The sequence below is a fragment of the Lissotriton helveticus genome, chromosome 6 (genome assembly GCF_964261635.1).
Source record: "Lissotriton helveticus chromosome 6, aLisHel1.1, whole genome shotgun sequence".
NCBI classification, from domain to species: Eukaryota; Metazoa; Chordata; class Amphibia; order Caudata; family Salamandridae; genus Lissotriton; species Lissotriton helveticus.
The window spans coordinates 1,235,048,138-1,235,072,957 of NC_136067.1; the positions used below are offsets into that span (position 1 = coordinate 1,235,048,138).

General features: G+C 44.6%; 1 protein-coding gene across 3 annotated transcripts in view; it reads left to right on the forward strand.

Moving 5' to 3' along the window:
* KAT14 (lysine acetyltransferase 14) overlaps positions 1-24,820 on the forward strand; it is a 532,685-nt gene that overhangs the window by 116,651 nt on the left and 391,214 nt on the right. For all 3 annotated transcript variants that reach the window (XM_078648952.1, XM_078648953.1, XM_078648951.1), the window contains exon 2: positions 10,664-10,785. In XM_078648952.1, the coding sequence (XP_078505078.1) occupies positions 10,664-10,785 (122 nt within the window). The remainder of the gene's footprint in view (positions 1-10,663; positions 10,786-24,820) is intronic.

Here is a 24,820-nt window from a genome sequence, read left to right on the forward strand (position 1 = left end):
GCAAATGACATATATAGCAGTTACTGGAATATCACAGTTGGCTTTCTACCCCCAGATCATCGGTAAACTTCCAATGTCTCTCTGCAGTGCTTCCTAATGGTGCTGCCTTTCATGTTTCAGTTGAGCCTAAGGTCTGACATGAGCTATTTAGGCCTAGATGGTGCCGATATCACTTTGGAGCTGCAGTAAGGCATTCATCTGCTAGTCACAGTCTGTAAGAACACAAGTGAACATCCTACCTAGACTCCACTCTCTTGCTTTAATGACATTATCTCAGTAATATGTTGATTCACTAAGACTGATGTACAAGTTGCAAAAGGGATTAGTTGCTCTCTAAATCGTCTATTACTTACATTATGTAATGGCTATTATTTTCACTGTTGTCAGAACAAAGGCAGTTTTATTTCTGATTGAAGGAATACTCAAGCCGGAATTGAAAAACCCCACATTAATCCTGTTGTTATAAATCCTTGTGACTTAGCTCCAATGTCTAGACTTTAGAGCGGGTGCCATCCAAATTATTTTGCCTTGTCTATGCTTGGTTTTGCTGGTTTACTTTGCTATAGTTTAATTTCCCTTTGTCAAATGTTCTCACTATTTGGGAATAATTAGAATTGGAGGCAAGAGTAAGATCATTCAACATAGACTTTTCGCCTGAGAGAGACTTCTTATTGCAGAAGCTTCAGCTTGTGAATTTTCCCAAGGCATCAGACTGGGTCCAGAATCTTTTTAACAATTCCCTCATGTGTCAATAGGTGGCATTATGTGGCTCTGCATTGGGTCTATCACACCAAGTGACGACGAGGCTACTATATCAGCGCCACTATCGGTTCCTTTTTTTCTGCTCCTGCAGACAAAGGGCTCCTCGAATCCTGTATCTCTTCATAGAGATTTCCCCTAAAAAATCTCAGTGTGCAAAACAGTTTGACCCTCTAAGATGGCAGGGTTTAAGCCGTGGCGTGACTAACCAATACATGTCTGTGACGGACACCCACGATGTCTATACTGCCTCAGCTCGAAACATGACTCAGCTTTGTGTCTGTGCTGCACTAATATGAACTAAAGGGCCATCCACAACTGCAAAGCAAAACTTGCCACCCCCCAAACTCTGCAGGTCAAAGCAGTTCTCACGGTGAAAGTAGAATGGTCAGCGGTCGAGGGGGTAGAAACGCTTCCACTTCCAAGACTGCTCCACTGACCATTCATCTTCTAAGCCATGGGGTTTAGGTAAGTCTAGGAAGTACCCAAAAAACATAAGGTATCAAAGCATGAGTCTGCTTTATCCTGCCACTCCCAACACTGAGTTGACAGACGCCCCCACGATGTCTATACTGCCTCAGCTCGAAACACGACTCAGCTTTGTGTCTGTGCTGCACTAATATGAACTAAAGGGCCATCCACAACTGCAAAGCAAAACTTGCCACCCCCCAAACTCTGCAGGTCAAAGCAGTTCTCACGGTGAAAGTAGAATGGTCAGCGGTCGAGGGGGTAGAAACGCTTCCACTTCCAAGACTGCTCCGCTGACCATTCATCTTCTAAGCCATGGGGTTTAGGTAAGTCTAGGAAGTACCCAAAAAACATAAGGTATCAAAGCATGAGTCTGCTTCATCCTGCCACTCCCAACACTGAGTTGCCCGACGCCCCAGGCACTTCGAAGCCACAAAGCCTTTTGTTCTCTGTCGAACAGATTTCCACGCTAGTTCCACTTTCTCAGACGAGATGCCACAACAAGTCCAGTAGCTCAAGATGACCTTGGACCATATCTTTGGTGCAACGCCGGATGTCTCTGGTGCACCTTCCGGCCCCTGGGATCTCCTGTCGGTCTACTGTCGGCAAATCCGTCCTCGATGCTGACTGTACTCCTCAAATCCAACCTGAGGACGGGTTTGACACGCAGTCCTGCTCCAACTACCTTGGCCCTGACACCACAAACTGCTTCTTCCTTGATGCCACAATAAACTCTGCCTTCAGCACCACGTCTGACACCACCAGCTCGGGGACTGACACCAGTACCAGTGCTGAAACTGGAGCCAATAATACTCTCCGATTGTGAGGCACATACTCGCCCTCCAAGACCGAGGCAATATGGCCAATTCAGAGCCACATATGGCTGCCCCACACTTCAGATATGGAGATGATGATGATGATTATTATTTTTAGGAGAAGCAAACCTTTGATGATGACAGTGTCTTTGATGACCTCCAAGATGCTAGTGGCCAGGATACATACTTGGATGTTGTCCTCTCATCCCTCAATCTGCCCCATCCTAGACCATAGGTCTCTGAACTTGATCCTCAGGAAGAACACATTCAAAATGCTCACCCTGGCCCAAGTTCTATCTACCCTGCATCCAGAAGACTGGATGACAACACTGGACTTGCAGGATGCATATTCGCACCTCTCCATACTACAATCCGATAGATGTTACCTGTGGTGTCAGGTAGGTCAAGAGCATTCTCAGCTAAGCATGCTTGCCATTTGCCTCATCAACTTACCTCAGGTGTTCAAAAAGGTAAAGGTGGTGGCCATGGCCATCTTTGCAATTTGCTGTATTTTCCCATACCTTGACGACTGGCTGATGAAGGCGAGCCTCCATCAAAATAAGCTACCTCCAGATTACGGCTAACCTATTGATATTGCTGGGTTTTTCAATCAATGTGCTGAACTCAAGCCTTACTCCTTATCAACAGCTTCCCTTTTTTGGAGCCATCCTGGACACTGCTTCTCTGAGTCATCTCTCCTATTCAATGAGTACAGGCTATTTGGGCTGTGATCCCAATGTTTCAATATTTGACCTGGATCTCAGTGAGAACAGCTCTGAGACCCCCAGGCCTCTTGCATCCTGTGTGTAAACCATGCCAGATGGCACATGTGGGCCCTGCTGTGGGATCAGAAATCACAGTGGGCTTAGCACCAAAGGGACCTGTCAGAGGAGTCCATCCAGGTGTCGAAAGAGACTGCGAAAGTCCTGCAGTGTGTGGTACCCTAGAACTTCTGCTCGTAAGCACATGTCCTCCAATCTGGCTACCCCTTCGAGAAGACCTTGTATTGCAACAGCAACCAAGCCTGCACAACATGCACTTCCATGTATGGAGACTGAGCGGCAAAAGTTGACACCTTCAATGTCCCTCCTGAAGTGATTGGTGTCATCTTGGCAGCCAGGCTTCATCCACCAAATATATATATATAAGCAGGTTGCTGGTAGACGTTTCATGCTTGGAGTTCCTCTGAAGCAACCAACCCCTGAATTTGCACCTGCCAGATGTTCTTCTGCTTTGCTTGTCATAAGCCCAGCAAGGCCTTGCCCTGGTAACAGATAAAGGTTACCTTTAGGCCTTCCTATGTTTATCTCATCAGCCATCCCTTTTCAAGTCACCTCTTGAGATACGTTTTCTCAAAGGGCTGACCCATATGATCCTGCCCACACTCTTTGTGATGCCGTAATGGGAACTTAACTTGATACTCACTTACCTGATGTGCACTCCTTTCAAACCTATGCACAGCTGTCCTCCTTACCTTCTAACTATACAAACTGCATTCTTTATTGCCATAACATCGGCTAGGTGAGTAAGTGAATTTCACGTTGTATCTGCAATTCCAGCATATGCAGCATTCTTTCTGGACTACTTAGACTTCCAGACAAAAGCAGCATTCCTGCCAAAGGTACTTATGCCCTTCCGCATAGGGCAGTCGATCATCTTGCTGGCTTTCTGTGCACTGTCTTTATCCTCCAAGTCAGAAGAACAGCTACATCGCCTCGACCCTTAAAGGGTACTTAGTTTCTTTGTCTCAAACCACCAATTACTGACTGGGCTACCAACATTTTGTCGGTTTCACTGGAGCTAGGAAAGAAAAAAGTGCAAAAGACAACCATCTCACGATTTATTTGCGTTATTTATAAAAATCTGCTAGGGACTGGCCAAGAAGGTGTGCATGCTCACTCTAAAAGAGCGAAAGCTACTGCCACGTGCTTGTGTACAGTGTGCCAGTTGTGTACATTTGCCAGGTGGGTGCCCCTCCACATGTTTTGCAAAGCATTACTGCCCTTTTACCAGGTCCGGGATAAAGGGCACTTAGCTTAATCTGTCCTGTAGGATTTCCTGGTCTGAGTCATTGCACAGTTCCACCACCTGAGGGGAATACTACTTTGGTATCCATTTAAAATGTGAGGAAACTGCAGTTAGAAGTTTCTATCAGAAGAACAAGTTACTTTCCTCCTGTGACACCATTTTTGGTAGAGACTCTGTTTAACCACAGATTCCTCATCGACCCAACTTCCTCCCCTATCTGTGGAATACACTCATGTAGTTCAATATTAAGATGCTAAATTACCAGTCTACAAGCTGCCGTATTCTGATTTCAATAGCCCTAAGTCTGTGTGCGCGGATGGAGATCAGAAAGAAACTGACATCAGCGTATGAAGGTCATTCTGATATAGTGACACCAATATAGTGGCCCCTTTGTCCCTTCTGTAGTGGGATGGACCTGATGCACAGCCACACAACTCCACCTACCTCACGCGAGGGTATTGCTAAAAGGTTTCCAGATCCAGTCTGGCACCTCAGGAAAATTCACAAGGTAAGGAATCTGCAGTTAGTGTCTATCAGAAAAATCGTGACCGAAGGTAAGTAACTTGTTCCTTTCTGCTACCACTGAAAAAGCAAACTCTGTAGGGGGATCAACCTTGTTAATTTGCAAATTGACTCATTGTCTGGTTTGAAAAAACTCTTATGCTAGTCTGAATATCCTGCTGCTTGACATCCACACATATATTATCTAGTTACCAGCAAGACAGAAAAGGTCCAAGGATTCCAAGGTTTAAACAACGCTTTAATAAGCTGCTTTTGTGGGTGGATGGAGACACACTCGAAGCTCTGGACCTCTTGAGCTTCATAAGGAAATACAGGTTTGAAAGGTAGAGAGTGTGTACTCCATGAGAAATCACGATTGTACTTGTTTGGATTAATATCCGTTCTTTCAAATCGTCATACAAAGGACAGAACTATTTCAGGTTGCAGTGTGACATCTTTATTATTTTATAGTGAGACATGGACAGCCGACACGTGTTTCGCCCCCTATTGGCGAGTTGCGCCGGGGCTTTCTCAAACACTACCGGGAAGACTGCGGCTGATGTTTTTAAATGTCAGCGCACCAAATACCAAGACTGTAAAGTCCTGAATCCACTTAAGGCCTCTTTAGTCCACTGCCAGAAATTCCGCACCCCTTTATCTAAATCTTGCTGGGTCCTGCTTTCCCCTTTGTGATGGTATGTCCGTCTTTCTCTTCCAACCTGGGATTCAACCCATACACCAACCCGCAGACTGAGAGCTGCGAGCAGGGACCGAACTGCACTCGTCAGCTTTGAAAACTTACAGAAGAACTTTGCTCCTCGAGTATTGAAACTATTGTCTCTTGGACCCTGTTAAATTTGGAAACAGTAATAATATATGCTGTATATGTGGAATTAGCCTTGAGAAAGCCCCGGCGCAACTCGCCAATAGTGGGCGAAACACGTGTCGGCTGTCCATGTCTCACTATAAAATAATAAAGATGTCGCACTGCAACCTGCAATAGTTCTGTCCTTTGTATGACGATTTGAAAGAACGGATATTAATCCAAACAAGTACAATCGTGATTTCTCATGGAGTACACACTCTCTACCTTTCAAACATATATTCTCTAGTATCTTGACATCTATCAGGATCTATGTATCCTGCTGGGACAGTATACATGTTTCTGGTAGGTGACTTCTGACTACATAAATTTCTAACTTGTAGGTTAGATTCAGAGGGGCCATAGAACAGCTACAAATATCAAAACTCCCAAATCTCAAAGCCCACATCCTGAGGGTGAAGTTGGACTCCTGCACATTTGCCAAAAATTGCGAATGATTTAGATAGGGGGATTGGTGCAAAGTTCCACAGAGTCCTTTTCAGTTAACTGTTATACCAGAAGCCTGGTAATTAGAAGTCCAAGTGTGAACTGAATGTAAATAAAGTGATGCATTTGGAGATAACTAGTCACAAAGTCAGTGTTTTCAATAGGGCCCTGCTAGTCCTGTGAATGGACCTACCCTACCATAAGTCACTGCATTGCGGTAATGAGTAGTAACAGCTGCGATTTCATGTTGATTGAGGAGCCCTGGAGTGACCAAGGCCTTTCATCTGGAAAACGGGCTCTAAATCATACATTTGCAACTGGGTTTAGGATTATGATCCATCCAAAACTTTAATCCACACTTGATCCAAATACTAAGAGCTAGAGTTTTGGTTTCCACGGTCACAGGATGAAAGTTATACTTTTCGAAATGGGGTTTGAGAGGAAAACCCCTGTCAATTTTCACGATAATGACTGCTGTCCTTCTCTCTTGTAGTACAGATGTGTTTTTACTTGGTTCTCGTCAGCTTGGTTGCAAGGTCCGCATGGTACGTTTGTAATTCTGATTTGCTTCCTCAAGATGACCTGCACGCAACCTTCATTTTGATGGGTCTTTCAAGATTGGTCTCCAGGTTTACGGGACAACCAACATTTCTTTCTAAAAAATACTTTAATGCCTTTTGTCTCATTGCTGTTAAATGTCCAATTGTCAGATCTTCCAGGGGGCTTAATGATATGGGTAAAAAGAACCTTCATGTAGATCATAATTTTGAAAACACATATAAGTGAGATTCTCTGACCAGTATGGTGATGAATACAAAATATATAATGTCTGTAACAGGTAATCCAGTTGGAATTAAGAACCCTCTATGCTAAATGAGTTAAATCCGATGTTGACCTTATATATTACAGACAATGAGGCTAAGAAAAAGCTTTTGGTTTACTGAATGAAACTTTTTAGTATGTTGCCAACTTCTCCATAATGTTTGGTACATTGGCTTATGATCATCTGTTCAGGGTGAAATGCAATCTGCGTTTGCCAGCCAAAAATAATTCAAAGTAAAATAGGTGAATTCCTCCTCTCGAAGTAAACAGTTGGACAATCTCAAAGACAAGACAAGCCTGAGAAATCTACTCGCTATGGCTATTCAGATTTTATCAAGGCGAGCTATATTTAGGGCTGACTGGCCAGGCCTGGTGAGAAAGCTCAAGCTGGCAAAGAATAGCTCTTTTTCTCATTCAGAAAGTCAGTGCGCACTAAAGGAAGGTGCTCTACTCAGCCAAAGGGAATGAGCAATAAAGTTGCCTTTAAATCTTGTTTTCATATTGTCAGATTTGCTGCGTGTTCACTGACCGGTCAAGACCGGGCCAAAAAAATCGAAATACTTTACTTGGTGATGTGCAAATGATAACTATTTGCTAAAACCCTATTCCTACACATTCTCCTTTGTATGCTGTATAGTTTTTATAGTAACACTGCATGTCAATGCGATCGTTTGTGCCCATTTCAATGGAAAATCTGACTGAAAATGACAGCATACTACCATATCACGCTTTAGTAATATATTTATTAAGTGCGTTTTTTAAATATGAACTGAGAAACATCCCTGGCTCACCCTGATGACAGTGCTATTAGTAAATTAAGAGGCAAGCAGGGATCATGTGTACCCTATATGTTGGCTAGGTTTTTATTATAAAGGTGCACAGGTTTAGTCTAATAAATGAAACGAAAGAGTTTTTGTACAGCCTACATGCTGAACTCACATATTTGAAGGTGCCCTTGTATGTGCTAATGAAGAAAAAGACGACATAGTGATATAAAACATTCGCCTAGGACAAAGGTCTTCAATCTGTGGGGCGCTACCCCCAGGGGGGCTGTTGAGTCATGGGAAGGAGGGCACACATTCCTCTGCTTTTCTTCTACCTGGAATCCAAAACATTTGATCTTCATTTTGGAAAAAGACAAGTCTCTGGGCGGTTAATTCCTATAGTTATAATGCTTCTGCTGGAGTGTCATTCAGGGACTCTCCTGTGCTGTGAAAGCAAAGCCGGGCAAACATGCCTTTCTGCCAGTGTGCAGCTAGGCCCTAGGATAACTCAGTTTGAGACCAGTTAATGCATTAAGCACATTAAAGTTACATCAAGTAGATTATTCAAGTCACTAGACGTGCAGGTCTGGTTAAAAAAAAAAAGTGTCTTTTTTCGAGGCCTGAAGAACAGTACCCGAGGGTGGGCTGTGGGGTCAGACTGAGTTTTTTTTTCAATCTGCAGGGTGAGGGGCTGGCACAGGTGAGTCCCTCAAGTCATTCTTTATGGCACGTTAACATTGCCCTTGCTTTTTCAAGTCTTGTAGCGGATACTTCCATTCAAGTTTGTGGCGGGCCAAAAAGTTTTCTAGTCTAGACACTTGTTTGAGCCAGTGGGGGAATCCGGCACTTATTTTTGGACACTAGCACTTATTTTTTTCTCATCTGTGATATCCCAAGAGAGGGAAAAACAAAGGAGAAAGAAAGAGGAAGAGAAAGACGGACATACCATCACAAAGGGGAAAGCAGGACCCAGCAAGATTTAGATAAAGGGGTGCGGAATTTCTGGCAGTGGACTAAAGAGGCCTTAAGTGGATTCAGGACTTTACAGTCTTGGTATTTGGTGCGCTGACATTTAAAAACATCAGCCGCAGTCTTCCCGGTAGTGTTTGGGTACCAGCACTCATTGTTTCAGAAATTAAGCACTGCTGTCTTCTAACCAGTCCTAAAGCTCTCCTTTATCCATAGTCCAGCCAGAATCTGTCACTTTTGTGAGTGATCGGCATTTCTGAAAGCTGAGCCCACTTTACCTCTCCTCTGTACCATGTTGCTCCTCCGCCATGTTGCTACAGAAGGAGGATTGTAATCAAAGCAGTGCCAATCCAGAACTCTGTATGGAACTCTCATATGAAACTTGAATTTTAAAGCTACGGAAAGGCCAATTTAACAACCTATGCCAATCTCCAGTACTTGCGATAATGTATGGTAGGAAAGTATGGTGCTTCAATAACAGTTTTGTGAAAGTGTCCTCCATAAAGCTTCAACGGGTATGCAGGGCTCTGTTCCCCACTGCCTGTCAATTGTGTTGTAGTTTCTGTCTGTCCAGGGTAGTTCTTGGATACTCTTTGACAAAATCTCTCCGGGAGCGCATCCTTTGGCGACTGACAGGCTATGCACCCCTCAGGACGAGTTCTGAACTGCTAACGAACAAAGGCCATCTGGCCCAGAAGCACACAAATGTATTAGGGAACCTATCTGCCAGCAGAAGAGCAACCCATTGCTTCATAAACCTATGTATGAACGTAAATGTTTTCTTTTTAGTCTCTTAAAATCACTCAGATCTATTTAGTATAGTGTGCTCTAAAATTCCCATTATTGGTTGCTCTCCTGTAAAAGCAGTGGCCATCAGAAACCAAAACGTGTGTAGCTAACAGCATGCCAAAGTTTCCTATACAAAGGCTGAGCTTTATGAATTGAATGCAATTTTTGTGCGATTGGACAACTTCTGTGCTTACATCAAGTGAAGACTTGACATGGTAGAAGGACTCTCTTCGTAGGTTTAACTGTTGTCCTTGGGAATTGACCTTTGCATGCAAGATTGATTATGATTTGATTGACGAAGAACACAACTGTACTCCGCTGAAAAAGAACAAGTTCCGCCCGTGATTTCTTGAACAATTTTTTTGCAAGGTAATTTGATTGTAAACAGGACCTTTGTACATGGAGCTCTGATTGCGACCACCTTTGAAGATTAGCCATAATGAGATGGAGATGGCAAGCCTGGTTTGATGTTATCTACATGCCTATTGTATTCCTCCTCCAGAATACTAGCTTAAAGACCGAGCTGGAGTCTTCAGAAATGTGATTCGTCCTGCATCTCACATATCCTTATATGTTAAGTTTAATCACCATTGTTTTCTCTGCATGCTTTGGGTGAGGAGCAAGGAAGAGCCACCCTGGAAGGTAGAAGAGAGGGAGGTAATGGGAATTAAGAGACTTGGAGAGGTGTAGGCCAAGAAAGAAGAAGGCAAGTGTCAGTAGAATGAGCCAGGGAGGCTTTTGGCTCAGTAGAGAAGTCTAGAGAGGAGATCGAAAATGGGAGAGGAGGAGGTTGAGGTTGATAGAAGTGCAGTATGAGTAGTATAAGTGTAAGAAATGGGTGAGGGGAAGGAAAGGTGCTGGTTGACTGAAAGGGCAGCAGAGAAGCTGTGAAAAGGATAGGAATGTGTGAAGGAGGGTATCAAAAGATAGGGGAAGAAAAGTGCAGAAACAAGCAATGGGTAAAGTTATTATTGAAAGAGTAATCTGCAAGAGAGAAGAGGGGGTCAAACATTTGGGTTGGATTAGGGCCAAGAAAGGTGTGCTGGAAGAGAATGGCCCTAAAAAGAGTAAAGAAAGGTTTAGGAAAGACAAATATATGACAACGAGTCAGAAACGAGAAGGGGGAGGAGGAATATAGGAAAGTTGGGGAACCAAAGTGCAAAAAGATACGATGCGGAATGGAGGAGAAGAAAAAGGAGAGAAGAGGAGAGTCAAGGAAGGTTGTGACCATGAAAAGAGTTTTAAAAGCAAAAGGGAGGAAAGATGAATCTATGAAGCTAATTAAAATAAAAGGAAGTGCTTACTTTCTGCTGATTTGTAAATGAATACGCACTTTTTTACCCAAATCTACAGATAGCCCAGTTGTAGTAATGTTTAATATTTCATATTTGCATGTGCTCTGTGATAATGTAAATAGATATATACATTGTTCCTTCTAGGTGAACTGAGAGGGCAACAACCCAGCTACCTCAAGGGAGACAATTTCTTCAGGCTTACGTGCTCTGCTTGCTCGGAGGATGGAAAGGAGCACTTCGAACGGTTGAAACTAACTTGGCAGCAAGTAAGTCATAGAAGAATGGAGAAAATTCAGAAATGGCTGTCTTTGTTTTCTTAGGATTTAAAAGATGGATTCACATTTTCCTATGATGATTTCTTCTTACTGAAATGTGCTCAGCAGTAGTAAAGAACCATTTGACAACAGAGCCTTAGTATTTTAAATACTCTTTGCAAAGAACAGCAAGTTATCCATGTTCCAATGAAAATATTTCTCTTGGTATTTCCTGGCACTGGATCATGTGTCTGGATTTCGGTATCTATGGTATCTGCAATCGATGTCTGTTCTAAGATGAGGCCGCGAGACGACGGCCATTGCTGCCATATTTTCGAATGCTTCTGTGGGCATCCGCTTGCCCAAAAGACAGGTATTTCTAGCCCCATGCAGAAATCCATCTCTTTTTTTCCATGCCCTGACTGTGGGGAGGGGGTGTCTGACTTCCATAGCCTAGCTATATCTTGTTTAATGAGGGTTAGGCCCAACCATAGAATATGACGCTTATACCTATTGCCACCAATCTATTGGCTATATGAAGTAGTGTTAATCTAAGGGATTTAGGGAGCTCCCAACCTAGGATGTCTGCAAGGTACGCAATTACCCCTGACCAGAATTCATCTAGTGCTGTGCATGCCCATACTATGTGTATGAAGGTACCTTCATCCTTCCGACACCGTAAACATATGGGTGATTCTACCATTCCAGTCCTCCACAGTTTATGGCGTGTGTAATAGGGCCTATGCAAATATTTTAATTGAATAAGTTGAGGCGTAATGAAATGGCTACCCCCCGGATAGGGTTTCCAGAGTTTCAGTCCAGTCATCAGTATCTAGGAAGCCTATAGCCGCCTGCACAGAAGTCTTCAACGTCTCGATTGTAGTATTGCTGTGTGTGATAAGAGTTTGATATATTTTTGAGATCTTATGATCGCCTACGTGTCCCATCAAAAGTTTGCCCTCCAATGGAAAAGTCTGGAAGTGACTCCATTGTAGTTATGTAGGGTGTGATGGAGTGGTGAAATTGTAAGTATCTATAGAACTGGGAGTGGGGCATTGTGTATTCGGTTCTTAGCACTTGAAATGATTTGAGTGTGAGGCCATGCATTACATCCCCAGATCCCTTTATGGTCCCACCTACCGCAGAAGTCCTGGAAGTCCGCTACATGGAGCAGCAGTCTATTCCAGGATAGGGGTGTTTTGCGTGTAATGCATGCCCATCAGTCAGAGAGATTGCTGCCAGGTGAGTATCATCACCCTGGTGGCGCGCAGTAAGGCCTGGATGTCCAACCTCCTGGAAAAGTTTGAGATGAGTGTGGGGTCATCCAGCAACCATCGTTCCACAGCATGGCCGGATCTACACTGGATCCATACCAGTCATTCAGCACCTCTATATGCGATGCCACGTGGTAGGCCTGGACATCTGCGGCCGCAATTCCACCGCAGTATGTGGATTGGAAGCAGGTGCGCAGCGCCACACGGTATGTCCCCATACCCCACAGAAACTGTCCCAGTATGGTGTTAATGTGACAAAACTAGGATAACTGAACCAAATAAGGGTGATTCTGCAAATGGTAGAGCAGTCGTGGGAGGGAGATCATTTTAAATATGGACGATCTCCCATATATGGATAGTGACAATCCTGTCTAGGATTACATATCTGTCCATACTTTTTCAGTCATGATGCCTATGTTCCGGTCTCACAATATCTTCTGGTCATCTGACAGGAAGACCCCTAAATATTGTAGCCCCTCTGTGGCCTGCGTCCAATTCACTGCCCTTTTAATGCTCCCAAGCGTTCCCCGCAATTGCCAGATGGTCGATTTGTGGACGTTCATGTGAAGGCTGGACGTTTCTCCGAATACTCTAATTATCTGTCCCAATTTATATGAATCTGTGAGGAAGAAAAGTACTTCGTCCGCATATAATGCTATGCGATCCGAGATATCAGGCGTCCATTCAAAGCCTCTAATCAGTGCGTCTTTACGGACCAAATCCAAAGTATGTTTAAACATTTCCATTACACCTGTTTACTTTTTTTCAATACCATTACCTCATTAACTTCTTTAAAAACTATATTCTCTGATTTTCACTATTACTCTCTTATATGGCGTCCAGTGTTAATAGGTTCTTTCCAGGCACTGCATAGGCTGATCATCTGAGGTTGCCAGTCTGGCTCAAAATTGGTGGCTTACTTTGAAATATGAATGGTGTGAATTTGGGAACAATTAGGGCTTACTTTGCCTGAGGCATATTAAAACAAGCATTGGCATAGCCAATAGGTCTCGCTTTTGGGACCATTATAAGTGTTTAGCTATGCAACAGTTGATGTTGTTGCACCAAGGATATTGTGCTGCATAACTAAATACTTATAAGGTCCCAAAAGCGAGACCTATTGGCTATGCCAATGCTTGTTTTAGAGAGGGGTAGATGGCAGGTCTGCTGTGCTGTGACTTCATTGAAGCAGAAGACACACAATTGAAACCAGTCCTAGGATTCTTGTTTCCAGTCCAAGGAGGACCTGGCCTGGCAGTTTGGGCTGGACTGTTTCCAATGGGCACAGGGTCAAGACTGATTTGCATATGGATGGGCCCAAACTGGAATGGCATGGTGAGCAAAAAAAATTATGGATTTAGGCCCAGATCTCTGTACTGGGGTGAATGTATGATATTGTTCTGCATTCTGTCCATCAATAGTTCTTGTGACTTCATTGAAGCCGGTGAATGTGAACAATGGATCAAAAGCCCATAGTTATAGATGAGGGATAACAGCCTCAAACAAGACTCCTCAAAAACAGAGATCTTGGTCGGTCATAGTCCTAGCACACAACGTTGACACCCTCGCCTACTTATTTGGAGAATTAATACTGTGTGTTACAATTTCTAATTGTTGCTGTTTGTGGACTGTGCCTCCAGCACAAGATTTCAAACCTGAATAAGCCTTTTACTGAGACGGCATGTGGGCTTTTGAGCAATGCTTAATTTTTACAGGGGTCGGAGGTCGTGGGCACCAGCACATTTTTGGAGCAAAGACTTATTTTTCAGCAGCATATTTTGACCAAGAGAGAGAAGGGAAGGAAGAGGAGAAAGGATGAAGAGAAAGCAAAAGAAGTGACAAAGGGAGAAAGGGAGAAAGTGGGGTTAATAAAATAACCTGCTTGTATGAGGTACAGCGTCAGTAAGTGTAAAGTGGATGAAAGAAGGAGACAGACAGCCTTGGTATTTAGCATCCCTGAGATTTGACAGGACTGGTGACAGGCTCCCAGGAAAGTCACAAGACCCCTGCACTTTTGAGGTTTTTTTTTAACAATGTAAGCACTGCTTTTGAAGTGGGCTGCTATTGGTTCATTGTTAGGCCAAAGATCACTCTCCTTCTGCAACTTCTGGGGTCTGTTGATTTTGTTAAGCCAATCGCCCATTTTATGGGGCATTACCTCACTCTAGTTTCGAGTTGCCTGGATCCCACTATTATGAGGTGGCATGGAGGAGCGAATGAAGAGTAAGGACCCTCTTATTAGTTTATTTTGTAAGTATGAGGTTTCAGCTACAGTCCTCACTTGCAAGTTCTGGCTGATGTCAGCATCCCATACCACTGGGAGGCTTTGTGCTTTGATTTGGATGTGTAAATACACAACTTATGTTCAGTAGAAGAGCCCCTTCTGGTCACCACCTGACGAAGGGGTGTGTGCAGGTCTCAGCCACTGTCACAGCCTGCCCAGGCAAACCAACCATTTTCAATTACTGATTAATTTCAGATTGAGACTCTAAACACAATTAATCTGATCTCATAAATTCAAGCATATCTCCACTCCACGTCTAAGCCATTTATGCTGGACCCTATCATTTTAACGAAACTATATATGTGAGGCTCTGAGCACATACAATTACAGTGGCTATTTGTACAAACCCAGTTCGTAGAAGCAATTAAGTTCTGCAGTGTGGAAAATACAGCCAACTTAAACATTAACTATGTTGTATGTATGTTTGTTTGCTGAGGTGTGTGCATACTGAAGTGAACAGATGTATAAGACAAGATGCAAGAGTGAAGGCCCTCCCAATAAGGGATGGGTTGCACATACAACTCTCAAAGAGGGATGAGATGAGAGACCGTCCATTTGTATACACACTCCATAACTATGAACATGTACTTCACCACAACAGTCAAGTGCTTGCCTTCACAAAGCTGTAGGCCTAACTGGATTAATTTTCCTTATTTGCTTCGCTCATCATTCGGAAATAAAATACATTTCTCTTAATCACTCAAAGTATATCGATAAACCGTATTTTATTTTCAAATCCATACAGATTTCATTTTAGTGCTTGTATGGTGCCAAAAGTTTCCAAAGCGTTTCGGGCATATACACGTCATCAGGCCAATCACAGGTGAAGTGATCTGATCAATGTTCAGGATTGAACAATTGGGCCATCGTTGATGACCGGTCTAAGCATCTCAATGGAGTTATCTCATCCTTAGCTGTCTTCAGGTAGCAAGAATACCCCGATAGGGTAGTCCTCTAAAATGTATTCGGGTACTATAATGAAATATGAGTGGATCTGAAAATAAAAATTGATTTATAAATATACTACAAGCGATCAAGAGATCAAGACCTATGTATGGAATTGATGAGCGAATTCCCTAAGGAAACTTCATCCTGCTTGTCCTCCAGATGCGCAGGGACAAGCAGTTGATGCTGGTGATGGGTTCAGGTTCACAGTTCGTACAGTCTGTGGCCAGAACGGCAGGTCCCCATCATCCCAAGTGGTAAAGTCTCCTGACTATTAGACACAAAAATATGAGGGGGGGGGGAGGTGGAGGGGGACGATATTGCCCGAAATATTTTAACTTTTCAGGGTGGGGTGATGCCAATAATGTTACATCACTGAGGACATAGGGACTGTGAAAAATCTAAACATCACACAAAGATAAAGTGTAGCAAATAAGCATGGCAACAAAAAATTTACATGGACATGCAGTTTTACTGATACATTTATATAGAGCACATACGACAATGTGGGGAAATCGTGCTTCTGAAAATATTTATCTTTTGCACACCAACAAGTAAAGTATCTTGATTTCCTTTGACTCTATGAAAATCTTGAATTCCATCACGGTTCAGAATTACAAAACGTGTGCTTCCTTTGTGCTTGCCTAACTTCTGATATGTTTTGAAATATGAGTACAGCTCGTTTACAAGTATTTAAATATTGTTTTTCCCCTAGAGACTTTCCTTTCACACTCCCTGTACCCAAGCATTACTGCCACATAGTTCACGTTAAAAAATCCTCTAAAACTACAGTCAGTAAGAGAAAAGTAAACCACAATCTCCAGTGAAAGAATAAGCAAGAATTTGTCAAAAGACGTAGCCTGACATTTTGCCTCGGTTTTTGAGTGCACAGCAAAATAAGATCAAATTATTCTTTTAGCCCGTCTTTACTGATCACTCACCTTCTGAACTCTACCATGTTTATTTTTAGGATGCTGCAGCAAGCCGTACACCCCTACTTCCAGCTCTTATGCGGCCAGATTTGCCATTCTGACACTCAGGCATTTCCCCAGTAGGCAGGCTAAGGGGCTGCTTTCAGAGCCAGATGGATGGCCATAACCCAACCATGTCCACAGGCACCATTCTGAGCTCTCATCCTGCAGAGTGTGGCTGGTTTGTAAATGTTTGCCAAATTTCCAGAGATGTTTTTTGGTTTTAGTCCAGCCCTGCTTCCTTAGCTGCGCCCCAGATGATGAAATAAAACCCCACGGTATAAGAGTGGTACTCGTGCCTTGCTGGGTCAGCTGTCAGAGCCGTTCTCCATCAGCACATCTTCGCCTATGTCCAGCAGGGTGAAGAGCATCTGCTTGCCGTTGGGGCCGCCGCAGCTCAGTCCCTGCGGGTGGCGGGGAGAGCGGCTCGGCCCTCCGGTTCTGCCGACCACGGGCAGGCTTGGGGCCGGCTTGGGGGGTCGCACATAGATGGTGGTCGGGTGCGCGGTAGGCTTTGGTGTGGAGTCACCCCCCGGCATGCTGTAGTGTAGGGACTGGTAGGCCGTCCCGGGGGGGTCTCCACTCGGCCAGTCCGCCGTAGGAGCCGGGGTCCCAGGACCAGAGTATCCGAGGCCCAGAGGATGAGCAGATGCCGCATGCCTGCCCGAGGGAATCCGGGGCAGAGAGGTGGTGAGGGCATGTAGTGTAAGTGGGGGCTGGGGCAGGAGCAGTATCGAGGTAGTCACCGCCTTGGAAGGGCCCGGGGCTGAGAGGTCCGAGCCCGAACTAGTGGGAGCCGGCATGGGAACCACCGGGGAAACCGAAGTTTTGAAAAGCTTTGCGAATATAGTTTCCAGATCCAACACTGCCACTTTCATTTTCCCTGCGACCCCGAGGTAATAGACCCCTTACAGCTCCAAGCCGCGAAGTTTTGGGACAGATTCTTGTCTATCAGCAGTTCCCCCGGGGAACAAGCAGGCATCCACTTATGTCATTACAGCTGATTGCAGCAAAAATACAGAAGTGGATGCCTGCTTGTGCCCCGGGGGGACTGACATAAAAAAAACAAGCGCGCTGTGCCTCACACTGGCAGAAGGGGAAGGGGAAGGGAGAGAGGAGGGGGCCTGCGCCTGCTTCCCTTACGGGAACAAGCACTGACATCATATGTTTGCAATTTAATTACAAACATGGTGTCAGCGCTCAAGCCCGCAAGGGAATAGCCACACGTGCCCGAGTTGCCATTGAAGGCAATGGAACGCGTGCACTGTTGTGGCTTAAAAAGGGGACCGATGGCTAAAGGTCTCCTGCTAAGCAGCACATGCCTGCTACGTAGGCGAGACCTAAATAGTGACACGTTGTTTCTTCTTCAGTTTTATGCTGTTTGTACTGGCCTGTGACTTATTGAATTTGCAGTCATTTTTAGGTCGAACCTAGCGCAGCGCGCATGCGCTGGTCTATGGGGAGGCTTCTTGTAAGTACTCCCAACTTCGTACAGACTTCTCCATGTGATTTTGTTCACACATTTTATTGCCATTGCGTGTGGGTTTCAAAAATGAAAGCATGCAAATGGCCAAAGGTGGGGGTAAGTCCCGCCTTTTCTGTAAACGTTCACTCCCATGGCCTATGGGTCTTGGGAGTGAGCTGAGCAAGCAGCGGCGCGCAGTGTGCCAGCTGCATTCCAGGATCAGGTTACTAATTAACCCAGGGCAGTCGCTTTCATTTTCGCGAAGGCGCTTGTTTCTTTTTTGTTTACTGCATCTCATTAGACTTTGCATACAAAACGCGCCTGCTGCCAGCCTTATCTTGTTGCTTTGATTTCCCTTAGATTGTGCGCAATCTGTTTTACGTTTTTTTTCTTTTCTGAAGTGGTGTGTTTGTTGTTTTATACATTTGTCTCCCCTGTGGCTTACACCTTCATCCATCCGCCACCCTGGGTGACGTGACTAGAGGCATTACCCCCAGTCCCGCAGAGAACAGTAAATGCCGCATATATGTTTGGAACTTGCTTTCCAACATTCACATTTCTTTTTGGTGATAAGGAGGCAGCCGGGTGATTACTTCCCCATTTAAGGCCTTGCTGGGTGCACCTCAAATCATGCTCCTCCATCTTGTGAGTTGCAGCCTACCTGTGCCCCAGATTGCAGTGAGCAGAGTCCAGGAAGTGGTAAGGAGACAGACTAATGCTGTCTCTTCCCAAGACAAAAAGTTGTTTAAAAAACGATTTTAAACAACTTTTTGTCCTACTGCACACCTACTGTTTTGCATTGCCTGTCTTTCTTGCTCTTAAAACCAATAAAACAAATTTGAAATTAAAAAAACGATTTTCACTTTCTGTGTTTACTGTCTTTGCCTGTGGTTGTTACAGTTAAAAATTGTAGTTTTAGCCTGCCTGTAATTGCATATTTTATCACCTGTGTTGTGTTTTAAACTCGTGGTTTTCGCTGCCCATGATTGTGGGATTTGCAGTCCAACCTCTGTAGTTTGTCCCTCTCATTCCTTGGTGACAATTCTGTTTTCCCTCCAAATTTCTCCTTTGCTCTGTGCTAAGACCTGTATGTTAAAACAGTGCACTCTCAGCCACCATTTTGTGTTCACAAGCCAATGAAACCAGCCCCCTGCCTCCTCTCCCCCCCCACCCCCAGGAACAGGGATTTTCTACATTAGAGGGTGCTTCTGTGAGCTGTTTAAACTGTGTTTTACTAGGGCCTGTGCACCTCGTTTTTTGGCCAGAAGGGGGAGTAAAGTTTTATTCAAACAGTATTGTTAGATTTCAAGTTATTGAGGCCCTTACCTGCTGAAGTCCAAAGTGTGGATTGAGCCTGTCTGTCACCTAGGAGATTCTGAACAGGAGAAGCAGCTTCTAACTCCCTGGCCAGCAAACCTTGTCTGAGGTCGCTGGGACCCACTGATTGGTGGTTGTATCTGGTGTTTCTATTGGATTAGGGTTAATGTCCTCATTGGTTGGGTATTTGAGGGTTCTGATTGGTTTCTGGGTCTGTGATTCAATCAATGTAGGGTTGGGACTAGGGTTAGAATTTCTATTGGAAGCAGGGACAAGGGCTTCTTATGTTATTGGTTGTTGGGAGTAGGGTGGGACTAGGGCTAGTTTAGACCTTTAATTGGAAGTAGCGATTAGGGCTTCTGGTGTGATTGGTGGCTGGACTAGGTGTGGGACCTAGAGTAGGGTTAGGCTTTCTATTGGAAGAAGGGACTAGGGCTACCTGTGACATTGGTTGCATGGACTTGTTTTGGGACTACTGGTAGGGCTAGGTTCTTTATTGGACGTAGAGATCAGGGTTTTTGAACTGATTGGGTGCTTGGACGAGGGCTAAGATTGGCTGTGAGGTCCTGGTCTCCTATTGGTTTTAGATTTTAGGGCTAGTGTTGTGATTGGATAGTGTTCGGGCTAGGGACCCCATTGGCTGAAGGGGTCACCTGATTACTAGGGCTATAAAAGGCCCGGGTTAGGGCGTCTCAGCCCGGGCGTCGAGGCGAAGGGCAGAGAGGACAATGGCAGGTCCCTGTTTGAGCCTGTTAAGGGCGGAGAGGACAAGGGCAGTTCCCTGTTTGAGCCTGTTATGGGCGGAGAGGACCAGGGCAGTTCCCTGTTTGAGCCTCTTAAGGGCAGAGAGGACAAGGGCAGTTCCCTGTTTGAGCCTGTTCATTTAGCAATACACAATCCACCGAGTCCTACCCTCTAAAACTCCTTTTTACTCCTCCAAAAGCCTCCTCCTATTGCTAAGACCTAAAAAGAAATGAAAAAAATCTTTCACTCTTTTATCCCTCCACTATCCTTTTCAATCGAAATTAACACTTCTCAAATTCCATATTAAACTATACTAATATACTACCCAAATAACTGAATAGCATATCCACTACTCAAATTACTTCATATATATATTACCTACTGGCGGTCGCCAGTAGGTATATATAGTTAGGATTTTTTCTCTATGGGATTTTTGAAAATTCTATGTCTAATAACTTTGGCGTTTGTGGACGGAATTGGCTGAAATTTTCAGGAAAATTGAACATTTTGTTTCTGAGCAGCCCATGAAAATTTGGGGGGGGTTTCGTCAAGGGGGGGCCGAGAAAAAAGGGGGGTCCCAAAACGTGTTTTTTAACATTGAGTTTTCCATAGGGCGGTTGGCCTCACTTTTAGCCCGAACGGCTGAATGGATTTGCACGAAACTTGGCAAAATTGTAGGGACTGGTAGCCCGATGTGCCTTTGCTAGGTCTCAATATATGTGCTCCAGTGGATTTTGAGAAATTAACGTTCAAAAAAAGATATATATCTGTAACAGCGGACCGGGCAGCGTTCCAGTTCGCGTACTTTTCGCGGTACGGAGCTTTGTGAAGCGAAGCTGATTGGTTCTCCGGCGTCTGTAAACATTCCAAACAGTCCGTAGCGGCCGCCATCTTGTCTCTCGGTAGGATCGAGAGACAAGAGGAGGCCAAAGCGAAGGGGCAAATGACCATAAGGGGGCATAGTAGATCCTCGCTGACCCCCTAGGTTTGATGTGGAGGTTTTAAAAGGGCCCCGTGGGGCAAAAAAAAAATAATAATAATAATAATCGAACGGCTGAATGGATTTGCACGAAACTTGGCAAAATATTAGGGACTGGTAGCCCGATGTGCCTTTGCTAGGTTTCAATATATGTGCTCCAGTGGATTTTGAGAAATTAACGTTCAAAAAAAGATATATATCTGTAACAGCGCTCCGCTTCGCGTACTTTTCGCGTTACGGAGCTTTGCGAAGGTGATTGGTTCTCCGGCGTCTGTAAACATTCCAAACAGTCCGTAGCGGCCGCCATCTTGTCTCTCGGTAGGATCGAGAGACAAGAGGAGGCCAAAGCGAAGGGGCAAATGACCATAAGGGGGCATAGTAGATCCTCCCTGACCTCTTAGGTTTGATGTACCATTTTGCCAAGTTTGTTGTAATTCCGTTCAGCCATTCAGGCTGTAGACATATCTAAATGTCCTATGGAAAATTGCATGGGGAAAACACATTTGAAAGTGTTGAAATTTAGAACCAATTAAAATGTTACTTTGGTTTTGTATTTGTGTGTGATGAAAGTTAATTGGTTATGTATATATCTAAAATGAGAGGAAACCACAGCCATTTTGTGATACTACTGTCTGAGGTACATTTGTGAGGAATTTTTGGTGCTCAATTTCTGGTGTTTGGTTTACACAGTACTAACACTTCTCCTACTTTTAAAAAAGTGAGTTGTTAATTTGTAAGGGGAACTATGTTGTACACTTTAAGATAATTAGAAAAATGTTTTCTGTTATTTATTTACAGTCCTTCTGTTATACTAAATACTTGATAAAGTTAGTTTTATATTATGTATTACTAAAAACGATAAATGAAAGTGATTATTTTTTTCTGCAATTTACAGCAAGCAATTTCAAAATAAAATGGCTCACAATGAAGAGACCGTGGCAATTTCTTTTGAATTATCCACTACATTTATTGAAATTGACAGCACCAATAATGAAATATTCTCACAAGGAGGAGATGACTTGAATGATTGTTTTGATCAATCTCTTGATGGCGAATTTATCGAATGTTTGGAGACCATAGAGTTACAAGAATCATCATTGCAGACTTTTCATGAGGAGATTCCAGATGAGATGATTGAAGAGGAAATTCCTGATGAGGACATGCTACTAGTTCTTTCAAATTTTGAAAATTCAGAAAAATAAATTTATATTTAGAAATACAAAAATTGTTTGAGACATTATTCATTTTTATTTTTAATTTATGAGGTTGTAGCGAAGTGATTGTAGTATAAAATGAGACTTATAGTATAGAGTGGAACATTTTTATGTTACATGGTAAGTTTACTCATATTTACTTCCCTTCTCCCACTATATTATCTCCAATGTGTATTTGACATCTCTTCTTCATCTCCGGCCTCCTTTCTCTCACTGTCTGTCTCTGATGCATCTTATCGCTGCCATTTTGTGTAATTACAGAAGAGAGTAAAATAAAATAGTTCGGAACGTGAAAAGGGGGCAAAGTAGAGTACCCCTCACCCCCTAGGCCTTCTCAGGCGGTCCCAAAAGGATCAGTTTCTGCTTTCCTGAGAGATTATGGTATGAGTTCCATATACCACAATAACTTGCATTACAACATGCAAGATATCTATCTCCTATTACCAACTTTTGGAGATATTCGCGCTAAGCGCGAATATCTCCAAAAACTAACACCTGCCCTGAGCAGTTCTTAGCCATGTTATCCAATGGGAGGTGGATAACATGGCTAAGAGCATTAGCTCGGTAATGCATGAATATCGCTGACTTTTTAGCGATATTCATGCATTGCGGCCGTTTTTTATCGCATTTGCGATAAACCTTGATAATAGCAAGGTTTATCTTCGATAATTTCTGACGATGCTTAGCGGTAAAAAATTTGTTGCTAAGCATCGTTAGCGATAAATATCGCTTAACTTTGGCAATATGCACCAACGTCTGTTAACGTTCGATTCGAAGGAAATGAGGAAGTGTTGAAAAACATTGTCTGCGCCATCTTGCCTTTTTTGAAATGCCACACTTTTGTTGTGCACGGCAGCCATTTTAGATGCCTTGACCAGACCCACTCTCTGCACGCTGTTGATTCGTAGCATGGCTCCCCACCCTCGCAAGCATCTTCCCCAGGCACTGCTCACCCCCGCTCTCTGTCTTATGCATGGGCAATAAACCTCCCCCCATCTGCGCTGCTCTTCCCTGAGAATCACACTCTGTGCCCGCCCGACACCTCCCTTTCGCCCTATTCACTACCGCACCCTCTGACACTCCTCTTCCTCTGTGTCCGATTGTCCAGGCCGGTCCTAGGCTATCAGCTAGCCCTGCAGATGTAGTTTATGGCCCCAGCTGTAAAGAATCACCCCTCTTCAAAGGAGTTATAGTAGATCAAGGCCCACACCCGATGAGATCCGTCACACCACACGTGTTCATACTATCTGAAAACCATCCTGTATTGTGATTGGGGAGGGGACCGAGCCTGAAGCGGAAGATTCCAGGGATGACTCTTTGTACATCAAAGTTTTTACAATTATGTGTCACATTAAAAATATATAGCACTCCAACAAAGTAGTAGGAATATAAAACTTTAATAACTTATAAATATATACAACAAAACAAAAACAGTAAAAACATTTAAACAACGAAGAGACCGTGGCAATTTCTTTTGAATTATCCACTACATTTATTGAAATTGACAGCACCAATAATGAAATATTCTCACAAGGAGGAGATGACTTGAATGATTTTTTTGATCAATGTCTTGATGGCGAATTTATCGAATGTTTGGAGACCATAGAGTTACAAGAATCATCATTGCAGACTTTTCATGAGGAAATTCCTGATGAGATGATTGAAGAGGAAATTCCTGATGAGGACATGTTACTAGTTCTTTCAAATTATGAAAATTCAGAAGATGTTGCCTGGGTGCCGCACTGATTTGGGTATCCGGCGTGGGGCGTCCCGGGGGGTGGGTTGTCAGTAGCGGTCTGTTGTGCGAATAGTTCCAAGGCAGCAGAACGCGCTGAAATCTGGATGTCACGAAGGTGATGTCTAGTAAGTTGCCGCCCAGCAAATAACGGCGTGGGGCGCCGCGGGGGGGGGGCAGGCAGTCCAAAGTTCCGTTAAAAGGGCAAAGGAAAGGATCGGTGGTTTGAACCATCAGTCAAAAAGGGGAGGGGGTGCAACAATTTTTCCTACCGGGTCACACTGTGCTTTCACCGGAACTGAGGTCTGCAGGATTCTAGTCATTCAAACTGAGGCTGGCGCCAGCATGGGAGCGCCGACGTCCCGCGGCTACAGTTTCGTCACTCCACGGGCGATCATGGCAGTCATTCCCCATCGGGGGTGTCTGCGGGGGTCGGGGACTCCCGCGGCTCCTCTAGAATCTTCAAGGTCGTGGAGGACTACGGTGGTGGAGTCAACCAGTGACCGGGCCATTTCTTTATGCTGGGCCCGCTCTTGCCAGGTCGACCGCCATTTTGAGAGTTCGGTAGCTACTGCCGATCGCGGGGTCAAATGAGCGGACGGGCTCCACCCTGCCGGGCGAGACGTTGCAGCATCGCCACAGTGGAAGAACCCTTTTCCGGGCGCCTGGAGCGCTGAGGGTGCAGCTGGGAAGCCTCCACCTGGGAAGGCGGGAGAGGCCTGTTCGCACCGTCTCTCCCTCCCAGTGCACCCCACGGCGTCTCGCTTGAGATTTGTTATGGCCGGACCTGGCGATGAGGACGAGAGGGGGGGGGGGGGGTCGGAGGCATGTGCAAGACATCCCCCCCCCCAGGGTTGTTGCAGCAATTATTCAAGAAAGAAGAAATGTCCCGTCCGTCTTTGGGCCGGACCTCCGGTGGATGGCGGCCGGACGCCCTTTGCTCTGGCCCCATGAACGGGTTCCTTGGCTCATCGGCTGCAGCCGGATTCCGTCGGCCCCAGCCCCCGGCCGTTGGTGGCCGGACCGGGAGAGAGTGTGGAGGGACAACCTGCAACTCTCAAGGGCCACCGCGGCCGGACTGGGAGAGAGAGGGGAGGGTCGAGGACACGGACATTCCCC